General features: G+C 42.8%; 1 protein-coding gene across 1 annotated transcript; it reads right to left on the bottom strand.

Moving 5' to 3' along the window:
- Window positions 1-112: 112 nt before the first annotated feature.
- GLIPR1 (GLI pathogenesis related 1) lies at window positions 113-18,682 on the bottom strand. The gene is made up of 6 exons (XM_082635348.1): window positions 18,409-18,682; window positions 17,360-17,605; window positions 7,909-8,021; window positions 3,317-3,402; window positions 441-467; window positions 113-341 (listed from the first exon to the last, which is right to left on the bottom strand). The coding sequence occupies exons 1-6, from the start codon at window positions 18,580-18,582 to the stop codon at window positions 187-189; spliced, it is 801 nt and encodes a 266-aa protein (XP_082491474.1). The 5' UTR covers window positions 18,583-18,682; the 3' UTR covers window positions 113-186.
- Between the last annotated feature and the right edge of the window lie 1,165 nt (window positions 18,683-19,847).

The raw sequence follows: 19,847 nt of genomic DNA, 5'->3' as shown, positions 1-19,847 counted from the left end.
TGGCAGCCTGAAAACAATGCTTCTTCATAAAAAGTGGAAAGTAAAGATGAGTTTATCTTCTAATGTTAGGAAATTGATCCATTTCTTCTTTTGAGTAAGGGTTTGCTGCAAATTAGAAATACACCCAATTTTTATTTATTTTTTAAAGCCATGTATGATTGAGGCTTTTCCCCCCCCTGGATTGTATTAGTTCAGAAGAGCTAAATGAGGGTATTTGTGCTTGACCAAACTGATAATTATAACACTCAGTATTAGGATTGGTGGAGTAACAATGAGGAAAAGAGACATGTTTCTGTTACGTGGAAATATTGGCCAGTCTGGAAACACAACAGAGTAGTAACCTGTGAAACAAACATAAAATATCCTCTTAAATGTTATTCCTCATAATGCAGTAACATAGCTCAGATAGATCTTATACAATTTAAGGTTTATATACATACGTGTCACTTTGTCTCGTTGTGGGTTAGCTATAAAATCAGAAGAAAGAAAAAAATTAAAAGAATAGATATTGGTGAGGCTTTTGTTTTGTTTTCTTTTTAAAAGCCAAGTCTCTTAATTATAACCATTGACTGTTGCAATCAACTTGTTTATATAACCTTTATATGTAAACTTTTTATATACCACTACTATAAATGGAAAATCATTTTACATAATGTAACTGGCAGATAAATGCAATTAAAATAAAACAGAATCAAAAATAAGTATTAGTAATAATCAGTGTGAGCAATTTATTAAAACATTTTCCTTAAAATAAGTTTCTCCTGAGAAGAATGCTACTATCTACGATCAGTCAGTAATGAAGAGACAGCGGCCTCTCATACGTTCCAGTCTGTTATTAGTATATCAGGGCATTTGGATATCAAAGTCGTATTTACTCCTCTCCTTCCACTGAGCTTTATTAAGATTTTGACATTCAGAGCACTGGGAAGAGAATTCCACATCTGCCATAGCCTTACACTTTTTAAATGGTCAGACACCTCTTTTACACTGGTTCTATGCCAGCTGCTGTTGCATTCCTATGGTGGAATCCATCAAGCAGCTGACCCTCTGGTACTCGTGAGCATCCCTGGTCATCATACCTGTGACTGACTGGGCTTTGTCTGTGGTGAATTGCCACGAAGCTTCTGCTTCTTTAACTTTTCTTGGCAGTTATATCCATGAAATCAAGGTATGATATGCTTGCTAGTTATATTTTTTCTTACATATATATTTTTAAAATGTTAAACATTCAACTTTTGAATATTGACACAAATGTCATCCATGCACTAGCTAAAATCAGCTTGTGTACCATTGGTGTGCCCAGCACATTTTGCAAAACCATCCTGATTTGGCCTCCATTGGTATTTATTGAACCTACCAGTATCTAGAAGACCACAAAGGGATTTTTTTCCTCCAGTGTTTGCCACAATATGTCAGAGACGAAATCTGATAAAAGCTTTTATCCTCTAACCCTTACCCCCTGCAAATTAGCATGCGTTTTCCTTTGTCTCTCTTCAGAGCCCAGGGGCTTTTCATTATTGGACTACAGCCTTGATTTTCTGAATTCTATCCCACAAGGTTAGAGACCATTTCACGCTAGATCTCTAAGATCAAAAGCTAAAACTCCAGCAGTTTTCTTCTTGTTATCATTGGGCTGATGGTGGTGTTACTGTCTAGGTTTTTATAGAGAATGGTCTTTTTTAGGAAATAGGCAAATTAGCCATTATTTGCCTTCCAGACTAGGCACTTTGGTTACAAAGTTGAATTAGATAGGCATAATTCCTGCCTGTTTGGAATTCAGAGTCTAGTGGGAAAGACAGCTAACCGGTGGCAACAGTTAAATTACTTTTTACATAATTTAAAATTATTGTCTCAGTTTTCATCACAGATTCTAAAGAAGCATGAGTCTTGTTCATGAGCATAAAAACATCATCTAAAACTTTGGGCATAAAGAAGACACCAAAATACCAAGAGTAAACTCAAGATCTGAGATTATGGGAAGGATGAATTTGGGGATAATAGACAATATTTATTGAGTGATACTGTATGCCAGGCACTTGTTCTAGATGTAATTTTTTTTCATTCATTTCACTAAACCTGTGAAGAGGTACCACCGTCTACATTTCATTAATGAGGAAACAGGTCCAGACACTTGCCCAGCGTCACAGTGGTGGAACTGGAAATTGAACTCAGAAATATTGTTTCTAAAATCTGTGGTTTTAACTCTTATGTCATACTGCCTAACTTGGAAAAAAAAAGACATGCTTTTGTAGTGTTGGAGTAACATGGAAAATTCAGTTAACATATTGGTGCTCTGAGAAGGGATTTGTTGCACTATGGCTACATGTTAGTGAGTTCTCTAAACAAAACTAATTATGAGGGAAAGAATGGTTGAACTGGAGAGAAATGACTGGCTCAGAAAGCCGGTAGAAAAAGCGTCTCTGTAGCTGGAGTAAAAATGACAACTCAGTGTTTACAAATCAGGAGGAAGGGAAAAGCAGTTGAAAAGAATTCTATAATTTTAAACCCGGAAGGGACCTTAGGAAACGTGTAAGCAATGCAACACTTTGGCCAAACAAAAATTTATGCAATTAAACTCAGTCCACTCTACCCTCCTGCTGCTAGCACCCCGCCCCAGCCCTGCAGCCCTGAGGGGTTCAGTTGGTTACAGATCTGGACACAAAAGTCCTATAGAGGATTTGCACAACTGCAGTAGCTTGATTGAGGTTTTCCTTCACACCATGGCAAAAAGTAAAAAAAAAAAAAAACATACTGAGATGGAAAGGAATGTGTCTGGGACAGGAACCATAAATAGACTCTTGGCCAGTTGTGTATTAATATTTCAAAGTTATGTAAAACATCCTTGGAAATGTAGCTTCATTGGCCTCCACTGTTCCTCATTAAATGCTGTCTAACTAGTAAAAAGTGCCATGTTGCAGCTTTATTTCATTTATCTGATTCTGCAGATGAAAATGCAAGTCTTGAGTGCTTGGACAGGTAGTATCACACAATTTAGAATTCTTTTGGTTAACTTTGTTATACAAATTTTTGATCTTGCTGCAATTAGCAAATCTTGGGTCTACAGTTTCCCAGCATCAGAGTCGTTTGTTGTTTTTCCGATTAGCGCTAACTAAAGAATATTATTTGCTTCTTTAAATTTCTCTTGAACCATATATTCATTCCCAGGACAGTAAGCCACTGGTTTGATTGCTACGTGATGCCACTTTCCCTGAAAATAGCTGTTAGGATAAAACAAATGTTTGCATTCTTAGCTCTGTAGAAAGTTACAAGAGTTTTGAACACATTGTATTACTGGTAGATTGCTCCTTTTACTCACCGCAGAGATTGTCCAGACAGTTGTCGTTACTGGGGCAGGCACTGCATGTGGATCCTTTTTTATATGGCCAGGTTGGGTAATTGCCTCTGTGAAGTAGAGGAAAACTGTCCATTAGGAGAGTTTTTGGTTTCTGTCTTTTTTTTTTTAATTGCAATTTATTATGGTCCTTGGCTAAATCCTAGGATGGAAGTCAGCAGATTCAGAGGGTTGGTAAGAGAAGAGGAGAGGGGGAAGCAGAAATGGAAGCCTGCTAATATTTGCAGAGTTCATTCTAGGTGCCTGTGTTTAGGAACCTATGTCTTAATCATCTCAGTTAATTCTTAAGACAACTCGGGGAGGAAGTTATTTTTATTTCTATTTTACAGATAAGGAAACTAAACCTCTAAAAAATAAAGTAGGGGGCTCCCCTGGTGGCGCAGTGGTTGAGAGTTCGCCTGCCGATGCAGGGGACGCGGGTTCGTGCCCCGGTCTGGGAAGATCCCACATGCCGTGGAGCGGCTGGGCCCGTGAGCCATGGCCGCTGAGCCTGCGCGTCCGGAGCCTGTGCTCCGCAACGGGAGAGGCCACAACAGTGAGAGGCTCGCGTACCACTAAAAATAAAAAAAATAAAGTAACTTGCCAAAAATCACAAGGTACAGATGTCAGAGTCAGAACGAAACCTAGATTTGTCTGATTTCAGAGCAGTACTCCCTCTACTTTCTGGCCTATGTGATCACTGCCATCCAAAAAACTGTCCGTCTTAGAAAAGCTACCATGACCCACATTTTTTTCTCCTCAGTCTAGCAAACCTCCATAGTTTTTATTGGATAGGAGCCATTTGGCTGGGGAAAGAGCTTTCTAAAAGAATATAACAAGAAATATGGGGGAGTTTCTATAATGCAATTTGTTTTCACATAAAAGATGTGATATGAATAATAGATAATTACTGAATACTCTTCGTGTACTAGGCACTGTTCTAAGCATCCTCGAATGAATCAATCTTCACAATAACCCTATGAGGAAGATACTATAATTTTTTTAATCCCCATAGCTAGAGGCTGAGGCACAGAGTGTAAGTAATTGACCAAGATCACAGATTAGAAAATGAAATAATAACCAAACATTTTATGTCCCCATGAATATCTCTGGAGTAGCAATGGTGAAAGGCTGTACATTTATCTCAGTGAGCCTGCCACTGCTCTCATCTTTTTTGGAACTCTGCTTTTGGAAAGGGGTTCTTCACTTTTTCGTGTCCTGTGCCCTCTGGCAGCCTGGTGGAGCATGCGGGCTCTTTCTCAAAATAGTTTAAAAACACCTAAAATAAAGTTCATAGGATTATAAAGGAAACAAATTAAGTTGAAATAGTTATTAACCTGTTAAAAATATTTGTGATCTACTAATATGTACTTCTCTATTAAGTATTAGGTAAGAGCTAGCAGGGAGTCTAATAATTACAGTAATTTCAAGGTAGTGATAAAAACTATTTTGAGAGAGATGCAGCAACTAGAAAGTGATATGAACATATCTGATAAAGATACAGGTAGTACAGTACAGTCATAGCTACTGCTGATAACGATTGGAGTGTTATCTTCATAAAGAAATGTTACTTTCAGTAGAAGTTAGTGAAGAAGATGTAACTTTTTTCTAATCCAAGTTCATGGATTCCTCTCTCTTAATACTACACATTAATCTTCAGAGTTGAGACATTACTTTTTATTAACACCTCATTTCCAGCTAAAAAGATATGTTCAAATCTCATTTGGCTCCAAATTAATTTAGGTTGTCTCAAATTTACTCATGCTTATGCTACCCTGTGGAAAATAGTCAAAGGAATATAGTAGAGATTCTGATAATTACAAAAGATATCCAAAATGGACATTAATCATTGGAGTATCTTTCATTGTTAAAAAGCACAGTACTCATTGAGTAGTTAAATTCTAGAATGTTTTTAATGCAGTCATTTATGCTACTTCATACTTTAATTGTGCATTTCATACTATAAAGAAGAGGGGAGAATTGCTACTTCAAAAACAAGCTAAAAACAAGGCAGCTGTGACTTCTAGGGAAATAGAATTCATCTTGGGAGAAACATGCTACTGAAAAGGCCTGACTTTAGATGGGAATGATTAGGACAAAGATACCTACAGTCTCCCAAGGTAACAGAAATAAAAGCAAAAATAAACAGATGAGACCTATCAAACCTACAAGCTTTTGCGCAGCAAAGGAAATCATAGACAAACGAAAAACCAAACTATGGACTAGGAGAAAATATTTGCAAATGATGCAACCGATGAAGGGAAGTTCATACAACTCAATAACAGCAGCAACAACAAAAAAAAACCCCAAAATGGGCAGAAGATCTAAATTGACATTTCTCCAAAGAACACATGGAGATGGCCAATAGGCCCATGAAAAGCTGCTCAAGATCACTAATGATTAGAGAAATGCAAACCAAAACTACAATGAGGTACCACCTCACACCGGTCAGAATGGCCATCATTAGAAAGTCTACAAATAATAAATGCTGGACAGGGTGTGGAGGAAGGGGAACCCTCCAACAGTGAGGGTTTACATTCCCTCACTGGGAATGTAAATTGGTGCAGCCACTATGGAAAACAGTATGGAGGGTCCTCAAAAAACTAAAGACAGAGTCGCTATGTTATCCAGTGATCCCACTCCTGGGCATATATCTGGACAAAACTATAATTCTAAAAGACACGTGCACCCCAGTGTTCATTGCAGCACCATTTACAATAGCCAGGCCATGGAAACAACCTAAGTGTCCATCTACGATGAATGGATAAAGAAGATGGAAGATGTGGTGTGTGTGTGTGTATATATATATATATATATATATATATATGGAATACTTCTCAGCCATAAAAGAATGAAATAATGCCACTTGCAGCAACATGGAGGGACCTAGAGATTATCAAAGTAAGTAAGTCAGAAAGAGAAAGGCAAATACCATATACTATCACTTGTATTTGGAATCTAAAATATGACACAAACTTACCTACAAAACAGAAACAGACTCAGAGAGAACAGACTTGTGGTTGCCAAGAGCCCGTGGGGATGTCAGGGAGGGATGGAGTGGGAGTTTGGGATTAGCAGATGCAAACTATTACATACGTGTATATCTGAATCACTTTGCTGTACACCAGAAACTAATAAAAAACTGTAAATCAACTAGACTTCAATAAAATAAAAACACAGAAAGACAAAGGAACCTAAAGTATTCTGCCCAATAAGGAAGTAGGAAGGTTTAGTTTCCTTGGTTGCCTGTCAGGGCCTCAGTTGTCTTATCTGCAAAACAGGGGTAATAGTAGAACTTACAGGCTTTTTATGAAGATTAAATAAGTTTAATATATGAGAAGCACTTAGAACTGTGCTTAGTACATAGTAAGCTTTATACAAACGTTATGGCATTGTTTTTAATTATTGTAATCATGTTTAAAACTTCAGTGCCATGGAAAATGCTCATATGTAATTTTAAGTAAAAAATAGAAAACGTGTATTTTCATCATTTCAGTTTTCTAAGTATGTGTACAATGCATAAGCACACATATATAAGTTTAAAGGAAGTTGGAGGAGAATGTCATATGTCTTCCCATTTTCCAAAGGGAGAAAAATGATGTCTGTTTCAAGAACAAAACTGTCAAAAGTAAATGAAATAAGTTATATGAATTGAGAAATTCAATTCAGAGTGGGTTTTTGTTCTGGTTTGAAATGTTTTTAATAAGTTAATAAATATAATGGAATATTAATCTTCCCATCTTGTGGTGTTATTACAAAATCCAATTAATCTAGGTCCCTGAAAACATTTTAATTCTCCTACTCTTCTTCTTTTTTTTTTTTTTTTGCGGTACGCAGGCCTCTCACTGTCGTGGCCTCTCCCGTTGCGGAGCACAGGCTCCGGACGCGCAGGCCCAGCGGCCATGGCTCACGGGCCCAGCTGCTCCGCAGCATGTGGGATCCTCCTCCCAGACCGGGGCTCGAACCCGTGTCCCCTGCATCGGCAGGCGGACTCTCAACCACTGCGCCACCAGGGAAGCCCCTCTCCTACTCTTAAAAATGTGTTCGGGGCTTCCCTGGTGGCGCAGTGGTTGAGAATCTGCCTGCTAATGCAGGGGACACGGGTTCATAGCCCTGGTCTGGGAGGATCCCACATGCCACGGAGCAACTGGGCCCGCGAGCCACAACTACTGAGCCTGCGCGTCTGGAGCCTGTGCTCCGCAACAAGAGAGGCCGCGATAGTGAGGGGCCCGCGCACCGCGATGAGGAGTGGCCCCCGCTTGCCACAACTAGAGAAAGCCCTCGCACAGAAACGAAGACCCAACACAGCAAAAATAAATAAATTAAAAATGTGTTCGCGTGTGTGTGTGTTTAGGTAGTGTTTATAAAGGTGTGTACACACAGACACACACAAACACACACATACAAAGAAAAAGGTATCAATGTAAATGGAGTAGATCTCTGGGCAGAGAAATTAAGGGTAACGTTAATTTTCTCTTTTACACTTTCTTTATTACCCAGATTTATTTTCTGTAATGAAGGTAAATACTTTTAAAATAGTTTTTTTCCCCCAGAAAGAGGTTAATTTGGGCACTTACGCTGGTCCATAGTTGCATATAAAATGTGCTCCATTGCGAAGACTTTCAAAGCCAGAAACTCGAGAACAAAACTGTACTGCACAGCCAACTTTATAACTATCTGCCCAAACAATCTGAAAGAAAATACGGATTGTTAAGAAGAGAGAGATACTAAAATGAACACTTGAGTATGATAAGGCCTTCGTAAACACAGTGAGGCATATTAACTCTACTTAGGTAAAGCAGTTACCACCAGGGAAGTTTTAGGTAGTCAGAATTTGGTTGGAAGGTGTGTGTGTGTGTGTGTGTACAATGTGTGTGTGTACAAGGTGTGTGTGTGAAATAGAAATAATAACTAAGCTAATTTTGCCAGCTAGTGCAATGAAGAGATAGGCTAACAGGATAGAGAGTGACTGCTGGGGAGGAAGAGGGCTGCTTTCACTTGGGTGCGCAGGGAAGGCGTCGAGTGTGGAGGCGGCGTTTCAGGTGAGGCCTGAATGATGAGGAGGCAGCGCTCAAAACGTGCAGGAGACCGACTGGTGGAGGAAGAGCATCCGTGCAGAGGGAGCCCTTGGGGCAAAGGCCCTGGCGTGGAGTCTGTGTGCAAGAGTGGCAGAAAGAAGGCAAGCAGAGGGGCTTCCCTGGTGGCTCAGTGGTTAAGGATCCGCCTGCCAATGCAGAAGACCCGGGTTCAAGCCCTGGTCCGGGAAGATCCCACATGCCGTGGAGCAACTAAGCTGGTGCACCACAGCTACTGAGCCTGCACACTAGAGCCCGCGAGCCACAACTATGGAGCCCGTGTGCCACAACTACGGAAGCCCGTGCACCTAGAGCCCGTGAGCCACAACTACTGAGCCCACGTGCCACAACTACTGAAGCCCGCACGCCTAGAGCCCGTGAGCCACAACTACTGAAGCCCGCACGCCTAGAGCCCGTGCTCCGCAACAAGAGAAGCCACCGCAATGAGAAGCCCATGCACCACAACAAAGAGTAGCTCCCGTTCGCTGCAACTGGAGAAAGCCCACGCGCAGCAACGAAGACCCAACACAGCCAAAAATAAATAAATAAAGGCAAGCGGAGCTGGGATCCAGGAGTGGGGGAGAAGCACAGGCAATGAGGTCACAGAGAGAGGAGCAGCTCATGGGAATCTTGCAGTGGAGGGAGGGAGAGTCCCTTTTCCAGGTCTTGGGAAGGTCACTTTGGTTGTTAAACCAGATGGACTAAGAACAAGGGTGAAAAGAGGGAGGGAACCGGGGAGAGTGCTTCACTGGTCCTGGAAAGAGCAGATGGTGACTCTCCCTGCGGTGGTGGCAGGGGCTTCCCTAGAATTGACCAGGTCCGTGGTTCAGCTTAGGGGTGAAGCTGAAAGGGTTTGCTTTGGGTTTGAGGGTGGGGTAAGAGCGAAAGAGAAAAATCAGGTCAGTGTTTGGGTCTGAACAACATTTGCTGAGATGGGGAAATGAGGGAAGGAGGAAGTGGGTGGGAACGCAGACAAGGGGTTCAGTTCTGTTCCTGCTACTCTTGAGATGCCCGTCAGACGACCGTCTGCAGGTCAGAGGGCAGAGCATGGCTCGAGACACAAACCTGGAAGACGTGGGAATGGATTAGATCTTGTAAGCAAAGGTAATAAACACCTAAATGAGAGCATGGGATAAAGAAAAAAACAGCCAGCAAAACACTGAAAAGGAGTGGCTGGTGGCACAGGAGGGAAAGCAAGAACAGGGCCAGCTTCCGGGAGAGGGCGCGCTGTCCCACTGGACCCCGTGAGCAGAAGGGCCCCACACTTGGTTTAGTTCAGTGCTGTCACGCATTTTAGCACTTTCAGTGGCACTTTTCCCATGATTTTTGAACAAGGGGATCCACGTTTTCATTTTGCATTAGGCCACACAAATTACACAGCTCATCCTAACTGAGACTGTTTGCTGTAATAGAAGGCGGAAGAAAAAAGTATTTAAAGTATTTTAAAAATCTAGTATGTGGGTTTAAGCCAGCAATTAAATGCACTCCTTTTTACAGTTATACGAAATTGAATTTTACATTATTTTTACATATATATATATATATATTTAGCAACTTTGTGACTAGTTGTACCAAATACAGGGAGATGAATGAGCTGGAGCCAGCGGGTGCCTTCACAAAATGCAGAGAAAAGCAGTCAAAAAACCGTCAGGCTAGGGTTTTGAGCTCTGTGAAGGGGAAGCGGAGGGCGCGCAGGGGGTTTACAGCAGGGATCCTGCTCTGAGTGAGTTAGTGAGGCCGATGCGGAAAGTGAGCTGGTCCGGGAGGCCAGAGAAGATTCCCAGCAGAGGGCACACCTGTGTGAGCCAGCCCCGAGGTGGGAAAGACGCACAGAACTGAGGCAAGGCCGGTGTGTCTGCTGAAAAAGGTCAAATTTACTCAAAAAAAAAAAAAAATCAATTAAGGACATCTCTCTGGGGAGAGAGTGTAGAGTTGGGGAAGGGGATTAGGATGGAGGCAGCTCCTCCGAGGCTCGTGGACGGAGTAGGAGGTGGGGGAGGAGCTAGCGAGGGCTGGGCAGTGCCGGGGGCGCCAGGACGCTCTGCAATCTGTCCACCTCCTTGTGTGACAGCTGGGGAGGACCCGGGGAGGCAGGTGCTGGTCTCCCACAGAGGATCAGCGCTCTCCTTTGGGGAAGGACGGCCCTCCCTGGTTGAGGTGGGGTGTCTCCCTTCCCATCTCACACCCTGGAATCCCCTGCAGGGAACGCCAGGTAACCAAATAAATCAGGCCTCTATCTCCCCGAGAGCACTTAGTTTTATGGCCATTCTCAGGTGTGATGCTTGTACTTTAATTTCCCAATCATTTTTGTATTTATTTTTAAATTTCTTCATTTCTATTCACTGCACCTCAAAGTGACTTCCTCTGGGGTGCTTTGTTTAAAATGCAGATTTCTGGGCCCATCTCAGTCCTACTGCATGAGAGTCACTGGAATTGTCCTTGAAATCTGTATTTTTTTTAAATTGAGATATAACTGACATACAAAATTATATTAGTTGCAGGTGTACAGTGTAATCAGTGATTCAGTATTTGTATATATTGCAAAATGGTCACCACAATATCTAGTTAACACCTATCACTACACATGGTTACAAGTTTTTTCTTGTGATGAGAACTTTTAAGATATACTCTTAGCAACTTTCAAATACATAATACAGTATTGTTAACTCTAGTCACCATGCTGTACATTACATCCCCAGGACTTATTTATCTTATAACTGGAAGTTTGTACCTTTTGACCACGTTCACCCATTTCACTCATCCCCCACCTCTGGCAACCACCAATCTGTTTTCTAAGAGTTTGTTTTATTTTTTTAAGATTCCACACATAAATGAGATCATACGGTATTTGTCTCTCTGTCTGACTTACTTCACTTAGCATAATACCTGTAGATCTATCCATGCTAATGACAGGATTTCCTTAAGGAAAATGTAGTATATTTATATACACACGCATACACACAGGTACACACACACACATATTGGAACATTATTCAGCCAAAAAGTTTCTCTATTTTAACAAGTTTCTCAGGTGATTCTTATGCATGCTAATGGGCCATGTTGGGAGTACAATCGCCTGAGTCAATCATTTTATATTTTGATCCTTTGGTCTTTGAGCACTTTCCTCCAGTGTTGTATCTCAGGTCTCAAGTACTCTTAATCTTTGGGTTCCTCCCACACACATTTAATGCTTTATGCTATTTCTTTTATTCTACTTTCTTTTACATTTCTGATCTCTTTTTTCCAAGACAGTGCAAATGTTAGTTACCATTCATCTTGTGTTTTAGTTGGGCTCTCTTTAAATCAGGTTGTAATTAACATAGAGGACATCCTTTTTAGGTTATGAATTTTGACAAAAGCATGTAGTTGTGCAGCCGCCACCATATTCAATATCTAGAACATTTCCGCCAAAGCTCCCTTGTGCCCCTTTGTGGTCAGCTCCCACCCCCAGCCCCTGGCAATCACTAATCTATTTTCTGTCCTTGTGGTTTCGCTTTTTCCAGAATGTTATATAAATGGAATCAGTTTAAATGTAGCTTTTTCAATCTGGCTTCTTTCACTGAGCGTAAGCATTTGAGATTCACTCACGTTGTTGCATTCGTTACTAGTCCCTCTCCTTTTCACTGCCGAGTAATATTTATTGCATGGATGTATCAGTTTATTTATCCATTCAAGTTGGCCTCTTTTTAATAGCTTCATGGGCATTCGGGTTCTGGGTTCAACTCTGTGGGCTCTGGGGTTACAAAGACCAAGTTCATATTTCAGCTCAGCCACCCACTGTGTGACCTTGGCCTCAGCTTCCTCGTCTATTAAATGAGGGTAACACCACCTACTCCACAGGCTTATTTTGACATTTTAAATGGGCTAATAAGAAAGTGATTAGAACAGCTTATGGAACTTAGCAAGCTCTCAGCAGATGTTCATGTTTTATTCTTTTATGACTAATTTTCTTCTGTTTTAAAACTTTTTTTTAATCAGGCAGATTCCTGTTGCATGTTTTCATTTTTTAATATGGTAAACAAAAATAATTTAAAAAAATTAAGAGCTACTCATTGAGAATTTTCCTAGTGGCCGGATGGTGTTCAGCATGTTACATGCAACATGTTTAACCGCATAACAAATCAATAAATACATGCTGCCCTAACTTTTCCTAGATGAGGGGTGGAACTTAATGCTACGTGACCACAAAGTGCCATGAGGACAGTCCACGCCCTAAGCAAGATGCTTCCAGCATGCTTTCCTTTTTAGCAGAATCAGGAACCTATACCTAACAAAAGCATTGCATCTGGGGAACCCAACCCAGTGGGGGCAGGCATGTCTCTTCCTTCTAGCTAACAACCCCTTTACACCGTCTTCCCCTTTCAATTCTCAGTATGAGTCCATCTGACTCATTATCAGTAATATGCAACATGTACAAAAATCAGCTAGACAAACAGTGAAACATCGCACACTTCCGTTGGTTCTGGGAGGGTGTAAAAATAAAAATTTCAACGGGTGGGGATAAAAAGAAATGAGATCACTAGTGCCATCTAGTGGGCATTCTTAGCACTATCAAGCCTGAGCTGCTGTCCACCCAGCTATTTTTTTTAGTATTTATTTAGTTATTTGGCTGCACCGGGTCTTAGTTGTGGCACGCGGGATCTTTTAGTCACGGCACGTGGGATCTAGTTTCCTGAGCAGGTTAATTTCCATCATGAATTTAAAATGGTCCCCTGCATTGGGAGCGTGGAGTCTTAGCCACTGGACCACCAGAGAAGTCCCCCACCCAGCTATTTAAGTCAAACTATTCCCAAACTTTACAAAGATGAACTGTCGGCAACAAAATATCTAACCTAAATAATCTTCCATATTAATACACCAGAATTCTTCCACAATTTAAATCTCTAGTGAAGACATAACTAAAGCGTTGAGTTAACATGTCAAGAAATATCACACTTTCATGAAGTAATAATGCATCTGGGGACTTCCCTGGTGGTGCAGTGGTTAAGAATCCGTCTGCCATGGGCTTCCCTGGTGGCGCAGTGGTTGGGAGTCCGCCTGCCGATGCAGGGGACACGGATTCGTGTCCCGGTCCGGGAGGATCCCACATACCGCGGAGCGGCTGAGCCCGTGAGCCATGGCCACTGAGCCTGCGCGTCCGGAGCCTGTGCTCCGCAACGGGAGAGGCCACAACAGTGAGAGGCCCGCGTACCGCAAAAAAACAAACAAAACAAACAAACAAACAAAAGAATCCGTCTGCCAATGCAGGGGACATGGGTTTGATTTCTGGACTGGGAAGATCCCACATGCCACAGAGCAACTAAGCCCATGTGCCACAGCTAGAGCCTGCGTGCCACAACTACTGAAGCCTGTGCGCCACAACTACTGAGCCCACGCACCCCAACTACTGAAGCCCGTGCGCTCTAGGGCCCACGTGCCGCAACTACAGAGCCCGGGTGCTGCAACTACTGAAGCTCGTGCACCTGGAGGCCGTACTCTGCAACAAGAGAAGCCACTGAAATGAGAAGCCCGCGTACCGCAATGAAGAGTAGCCCCCGCTCGCCGCAACTAAAGAAAGCCTACGCACAGCAATGCAGCCAAAAAGTAATAATGCATCTGAATCTACTGTCTTTACTCTGTACAACCACTGCTCACTGGCCAAAATCTGAAAATAGCTTGCTTTTTATTAACAATTAAGATGAGGGTAAGTGGGAAGTTACAAATACCCGCTTGAGGTAATTTCCAGCATGAATTTAAAATGGCAACTGAGTAATCTTGGACCTCCCAGCAAGATTTCTTGCAAGGATAAAAACAGGAAGTCTTGGGCTTCCCTGGTGGCGCAGTGGTTAAGAGTCCGCCTGCCGATGCAGGGGACACGGATTCGTGTCCCGGTCCGGGAGGATCCCACATACCGCGGAGCGGCTGAGCCCGTGAGCCATGGCCACTGAGCCTGCGCGTCCGGAGCCTGTGCTCCGCAACGGGAGAGGCCACAACAGTGAGAGGCCCGGGTACCGCAAAAACAAACAAAAACCAACAACAACAGGAAGTCTTCAATCAAGCTGTCAGAGCTTTCTTCCAATTGATGGAAAAACAGCTCATGGAAGGTATCTAAACTTTGTTCAATGACTACTAAATACTACTACTTTACTAGATAAGCAACATATGTCTGAGTCCCAGCTCTTCCTCTTACTAGCTAACTGACACTGGGATAACAACCTCTTGGCCCCTCTGAGCCTGTTTATTCATCTATGGACAATAGCATCTCCTAGAGGCGTGTGGTGAGAGTTGAATGAGATCTTAAACGTGGAGACCTGAGGACCACATTCACTTAAGAAGTAGTTGCTGGTGCTGCGTCCTCCCAGACCCGGGGGCCCCTGGACATCCTCTCCATCATTTGAGTTGGGGGGTGGACTGCAGTGGTCTTTTAAAGAGAACAGGTTAGGACCACTCACTTTGGGCTCTGCTACCTGTCTGAAAGGAACTGGATTTTAGGAAATGTTTTCTTATGTCCCAAATAGTAGCCATTTTTTCTTTCCCCTAGATGCAAAAGGAAGATTTACAAGTAAGCTCTGTTAATTTGGGGAGGGCCACCTCTGAGATCTCAGGCCTCTATGACATATAATGAAGTTTCCTCCTCTTGTTTTGACTTCCTGGAATGATGGACATGAAGTGTCTTTTAACTTGCAGAGTTTAGGAGACTGTTGTCAATTTAACAGTCTTTGGATCCCTGTGTATTTGGTGGGTTAAGCTGCTTGCCATTCTTCTGAAATGCCAAGTCCATTTGTACACATTGTACATCTTCTACACCTTGTTAATTTTGCCTGGAGTTCTTTTGCCCTTCCTTTTCATTTGACAAACTCTCACTCAGTTTAAGAACCAACGTACATGTCTCCTGCTGTATGGACAAGTCCTGTGTCTCCATACCTCCCTCTGGCCAGGTCAGTTGCTCTCTCCCCATTGCTCCCATGGCACCTTGTCAGTTTCTCCAAGCTGCACTAGCTATGTGCTATAATACATCCACTTACACACGTCTCTTCCAAATAAAAGTCACCTCCCAAGGGTCAGGGGCCATTCCCAGCTGTGCCCCTCATTCCCTGCCCCACAAGCCATTTCTCCTCCCTCTCACTTCTCTGCAATCGTACTCCCAAGTAAAATCTTAGCACATAAGCTATTATCTCCGGCTCTGTTTTTTCAGGAGTCTGGACTAAAACGCATGACCTGTACCTTACAAAGTGCCTAGAATAGGGGAGAAGCTTAAACACTGACTGAGCGAGAGTCAGCGCCTTCAGACTGACAATTACTTCTGGAGATCAATACCATAGTGCATAATGGCATCAGATACCACTTGTAGGCACTCTGGATTTAGCTTTCTTGCCCTTTAGGATTTGTGGGAATCCAATGAAATTTCATTTCTGGTTAAGTTTATTTGTTAATATAAACCAAAATTGATGGCTTATTGGGCAAGTCTAGGGGAGACCTTACTTATATTTCCAAGAAAGGGACTAAGGCTACTGATGATGTCATAGCTCCTCCTTGATTACAATAACCTTAAGATGAAAACTTCACTGAAATCAACCCTTTCCCTCTCATTATAACAATTTCCTATAACTGTGCCAAACGTGTTTCATCTGTAACACCACCAGTGAGGTCAGAATCTTTATAAGGCTGAACTATATTGAGTTTTTCTACCAACATTTTGCTTTTTAAAAACACCTAATATTCCAAGTTAACTGGCTTGTTAGAAATGCTTTTGCCCTCAGACGTCATTTCAACAATTTTTTTCTACATTAAAACCAGTCAAGGCTTCCCTGGTGGCGCAGTGGTTGGGAGTCTGCCTGCCGATGCAGGGGACAAGGGTTCGTGCCCCGGTCTGGGAAGATCCCACATGCTGCGGAGCGGCTGGGCCCGTGAGCCATGGCCACTGAGCCTGCATGTCCGGAGCCTGTGCTCCGCAGCGGGAAAGGCCACAACAGTGAGAGGCCCGCGTACCGCAAATAAGACAACAACAAAAAAACAGTCAAACATAGGTTCACTACCTTTAGTTATTGGTTTGACAAGGACCGCCAGGAAATAAAATAAAGAAAACGTGGCCAGTATAGGGAGGCAGTATATTAAGAAGATTATAGAAGACTTTTCCTAGGGATTTGTTTCCACCATGTTGCAAATGTGAATTAGAGTTAGGAAGCCAAAACCAGCTTGAATTAAAAAAAAAAAATCTCATCGAGAAGCTCTGAATGTGGCTATTGAGACTAATACTGTAGATGTGGGTGCAGGGTAGCTACAGGATTATTTGTACAAATTTGTATGTTGAGCTCTCCACTGGGTCTGGGACTTTTTTTTCCTCTTTATGTGGCACATCATAGATTCTTAGGCCATGTTTGAAAGACTAAGAAGATATGGAAGCATAACTATTATTACCACAGTTTTATTTTTTTCTTTTGGCCACACTGCGCAGCATGCGGATCTTCCTCGACCAGGGATCGAACCCATGCCCCCCTGCAGTGGAAGCACAGAGTCTGTGCTACTGGACCACCAGGGAAGCCCCCTTCAATTCTTATTGATGCTTCTGTCTGGGAGGCTTATTTCTTCCAGTTTTATAGTCCCAGAACAACTGACTCAAATTTCCTAGAGAACTCGTACCTGGAATAAATCCATTTACTCATAAGGTCCTTTGATTGCTCACAAATGGAACAAAATACCACGGGAAGACAGGTGTGATCAAAATTATTCAAAGGCTGTGCAGATTGGTGGGCCTCACATTTCACCTATGTCCATGTAACTACACTCTTCAAGCACTATCTCCTCTGGTATTCGGGTCTGTTCCATTTATTTATTTTTAAAGTAAGCCTGTAACCCCTACTCTCTCATATTTACAGGGACATTAGCTTACTCTACATTTTTCTTAACACCAGATTCCAGCTTTCTCCTCACCCTTGAAATGACGGCTTCAAGAGAATATAAGGCAGATACTTACCTGAGTATAATGGCCACAGACCTTGTCACATTTCTGAGTCTTGAAGTCATAGTATTGAATTTCGTTGTACCAGTCTGTGACGGCTGAAGACACAGAAAAGAGGTGCAGAGACCCAGTCCAGAGGTTTTCTCCCAGTGAAGTGAAATTTGGGTGCAGCTTGTGGGGTATCTTCAGCTGTATGTTGTGTGCAAACTGACAGTTCCTTGCCCATGCTTTTGCAGTTTGGGCTAGTACTGGGTCCCAAGTCTGTAGAAATAAATACGAAACACTAGGAGGGTCAAGAATGGAACCTGTTACCCAACGCTGTAACCGCAGTGAGCAAAGTGGGAATTTGCATGGGAGGTGAGGCACGATGTTCCGAATGGAGAAGGACCACAAACATGTAGGTCCTCCATATGTGGAGGATCACATTATGGTCTTCAAGTTTTGACTAGGGTTAGTGGGAGACACGATAATCTAGTTTCGAGGAATTTAGAATCAAAGTGAGTGACACAGAACAACATTTCACTGAAGGTCTATTATGTTGCAAAATAACATATGCTGGTTTCACACATTTTCTGTAATTTCATACCTACAATAGCCCCTATCGTAAGAAGCTCAGAAAGGTTAAAAACCAGGCCAAAGCCACAGACCTAGGATTCAAACCCAAGCCTGACTGAATCAAAATCCTAGCCTTTCCCCCAGACGCCTTGCGGCCTCCCTGAGAAAGCCAGTACTCTGCCGGCAACAAAAAAAAGTCAACCTAGAGACAAAAAACGAAACCAAAAAAAACCTCACAAAAATTAACAGGCAAAAAAGAGACATAAATTGCACCTGAGGACGTGTGCAAAGGACGTGTCCAAAAAGAGAAGTAACACACACTTGCTTTATAACACGCATTGAGCAGGCAGAGCGAAACTGGGTTCGCTTTGATCGCAGGTGGTGAAGTTAAAGCGCACCTTCATCACCGCGAGAGCACTGGTCAGGATTACCAAGGATTCACCACCACAATCAATCCACATTCGTTGTTTTTGACTGACTTCTGCCACAAGCACTCATGTTTTTCTTACCATGTAGAGCATATCACTGGCTTTTGGAGTCACTTCTGATCGGAACTTGTTGTGCATTCGAACACAGTCTTTGATGAAATCTTCATTTTCGATATCTGGCAAAGTATTTGCTGGAGAGGAAGAACTGGAGACCACAGAGAGCATCCAGGCTGTCACAGCAAGTGTGACTCGCATGCTCAGACTGGCGTGGAGACCCGCAGGCTGGAATCCAGAGGCACTGCAGGTCCCGAGGGTCGGTGAGCCAGCTTCACAAAGCACAGTCGACTTCAGCTTTGAGAAAACGGAAAGCAGAACATGAGTTCATCACAAGTGTGAAGAAAAGGGTTTCTCCATATATGGTTTGCAGCTCGTTTTTTGCCCTTAACCCTGTCTTTTCGGTGGTTCTCAGTGACACAGCACCCTATTACAACATGGATTTTTACGAGGCTACATCAGACTTTCTTTAGAGTTGGGGGATGTTTCCAAAGGAAGTTCTGGAATCTCCAGAAATAATAGTCCCAATTTTTACTGAGGTTCTGGTGGTTAAGCAAAAACATCTCTTATTTCAATAAAGGTCTTGCCAAATACTTTTTAAAAACATTTTTTTTGGAGTCACATCAGCACACCGTGGTTAGAATATCTGGTTAACATCATCGCTCGACCTAGAATTCATTCACAATGGTGAATGTGATGGGGTTAAGTCGATTTTGTCCATTCCCCTCCCCCAAATGAAAAAACCAGTTACGTGAGCTTTTAGAGGCAGCTGGCTACTGCTGCCAATGGATTCCTAATTCTGCAGCCTTTGCCAAACCTCTGTGTGCTCTTGTCCTAGATCACAACACAGAGCCTATGTCCTGGCCCTTCAGAGGCATTAATCTCCTTTGAAGCATTTTTTTTTTTTTTGCAGTACGTGGGCCTCTCACTGTTGTGGCCTCTCCCGTTGCGGAGCACAGGCTCTGGACGCGCAGGCTCAGCAGCCATGGCTCACGGGCCTAGTTGCTCCGTGGCATGTGGGATCTTCCCAGACTGGGGCACGAACCCGTATCCCCTGCATCGGCAGGCGGACTCTCAACCACTGCGCCACCAGGGAAGCCCTCCTTTGAAGCTTTAATATTAGCTTTGTCCACACTCCAAATTCTTGGCTTACCTAATTTTGACAAACCTGTTCATCTATACTGCCATGAAAATAATGGGACTGCTGCAGGCATTCTAGGACAATCTTCTGCTTCTCAAGATACGTCCCTGTAGCGTGTTTCTCATGCCAGTTAGCTCCTGCGGCATTAGCTGTGCCCCATGCCTCTGTGCAGTGGCTGCAGCTGCCGCCTTGATTGACAAAGCCAGTGTGCATGTTAGGCTCCCCTATTCATCTCTATGTTCCCCAGGCTGTGTCAGCTATTCTGCAAGTTCAAAGGATACAGCAACTCTCTACACTGTGACAGGCCATTTATGAGCTGACTTTC

Source organism: Mesoplodon mirus, assembly GCF_964341445.2.
Source record: "Mesoplodon mirus genome assembly, chromosome: 11".
Lineage (NCBI taxonomy): Eukaryota > Metazoa > Chordata > Mammalia > Artiodactyla > Ziphiidae > Mesoplodon > Mesoplodon mirus.
The sequence above is the reverse complement of the archived record's forward strand: the minus strand, read 5'-3'. Positions and strand labels throughout refer to the sequence as shown.

Excerpts from the sequence above, each read along its gene's own strand:
- GLIPR1 (XM_082635348.1), bottom strand. The coding sequence starts at position 18,582 with ATGCGAGTCACACTTGCTGTGACAGCCTGGATGCTCTCTGTGGTCTCC. Across the intron at positions 17,606-18,408 it reads CCAGTGATATGCTCTACATG|ACTTGGGACCCAGTACTAGC; the intron begins GTAAGAAAAACA and ends TTATTTCTACAG. Across the intron at positions 8,022-17,359 it reads TCTGTGGCCATTATACTCAG|ATTGTTTGGGCAGATAGTTA; the intron begins GTAAGTATCTGC and ends ATTTTCTTTCAG.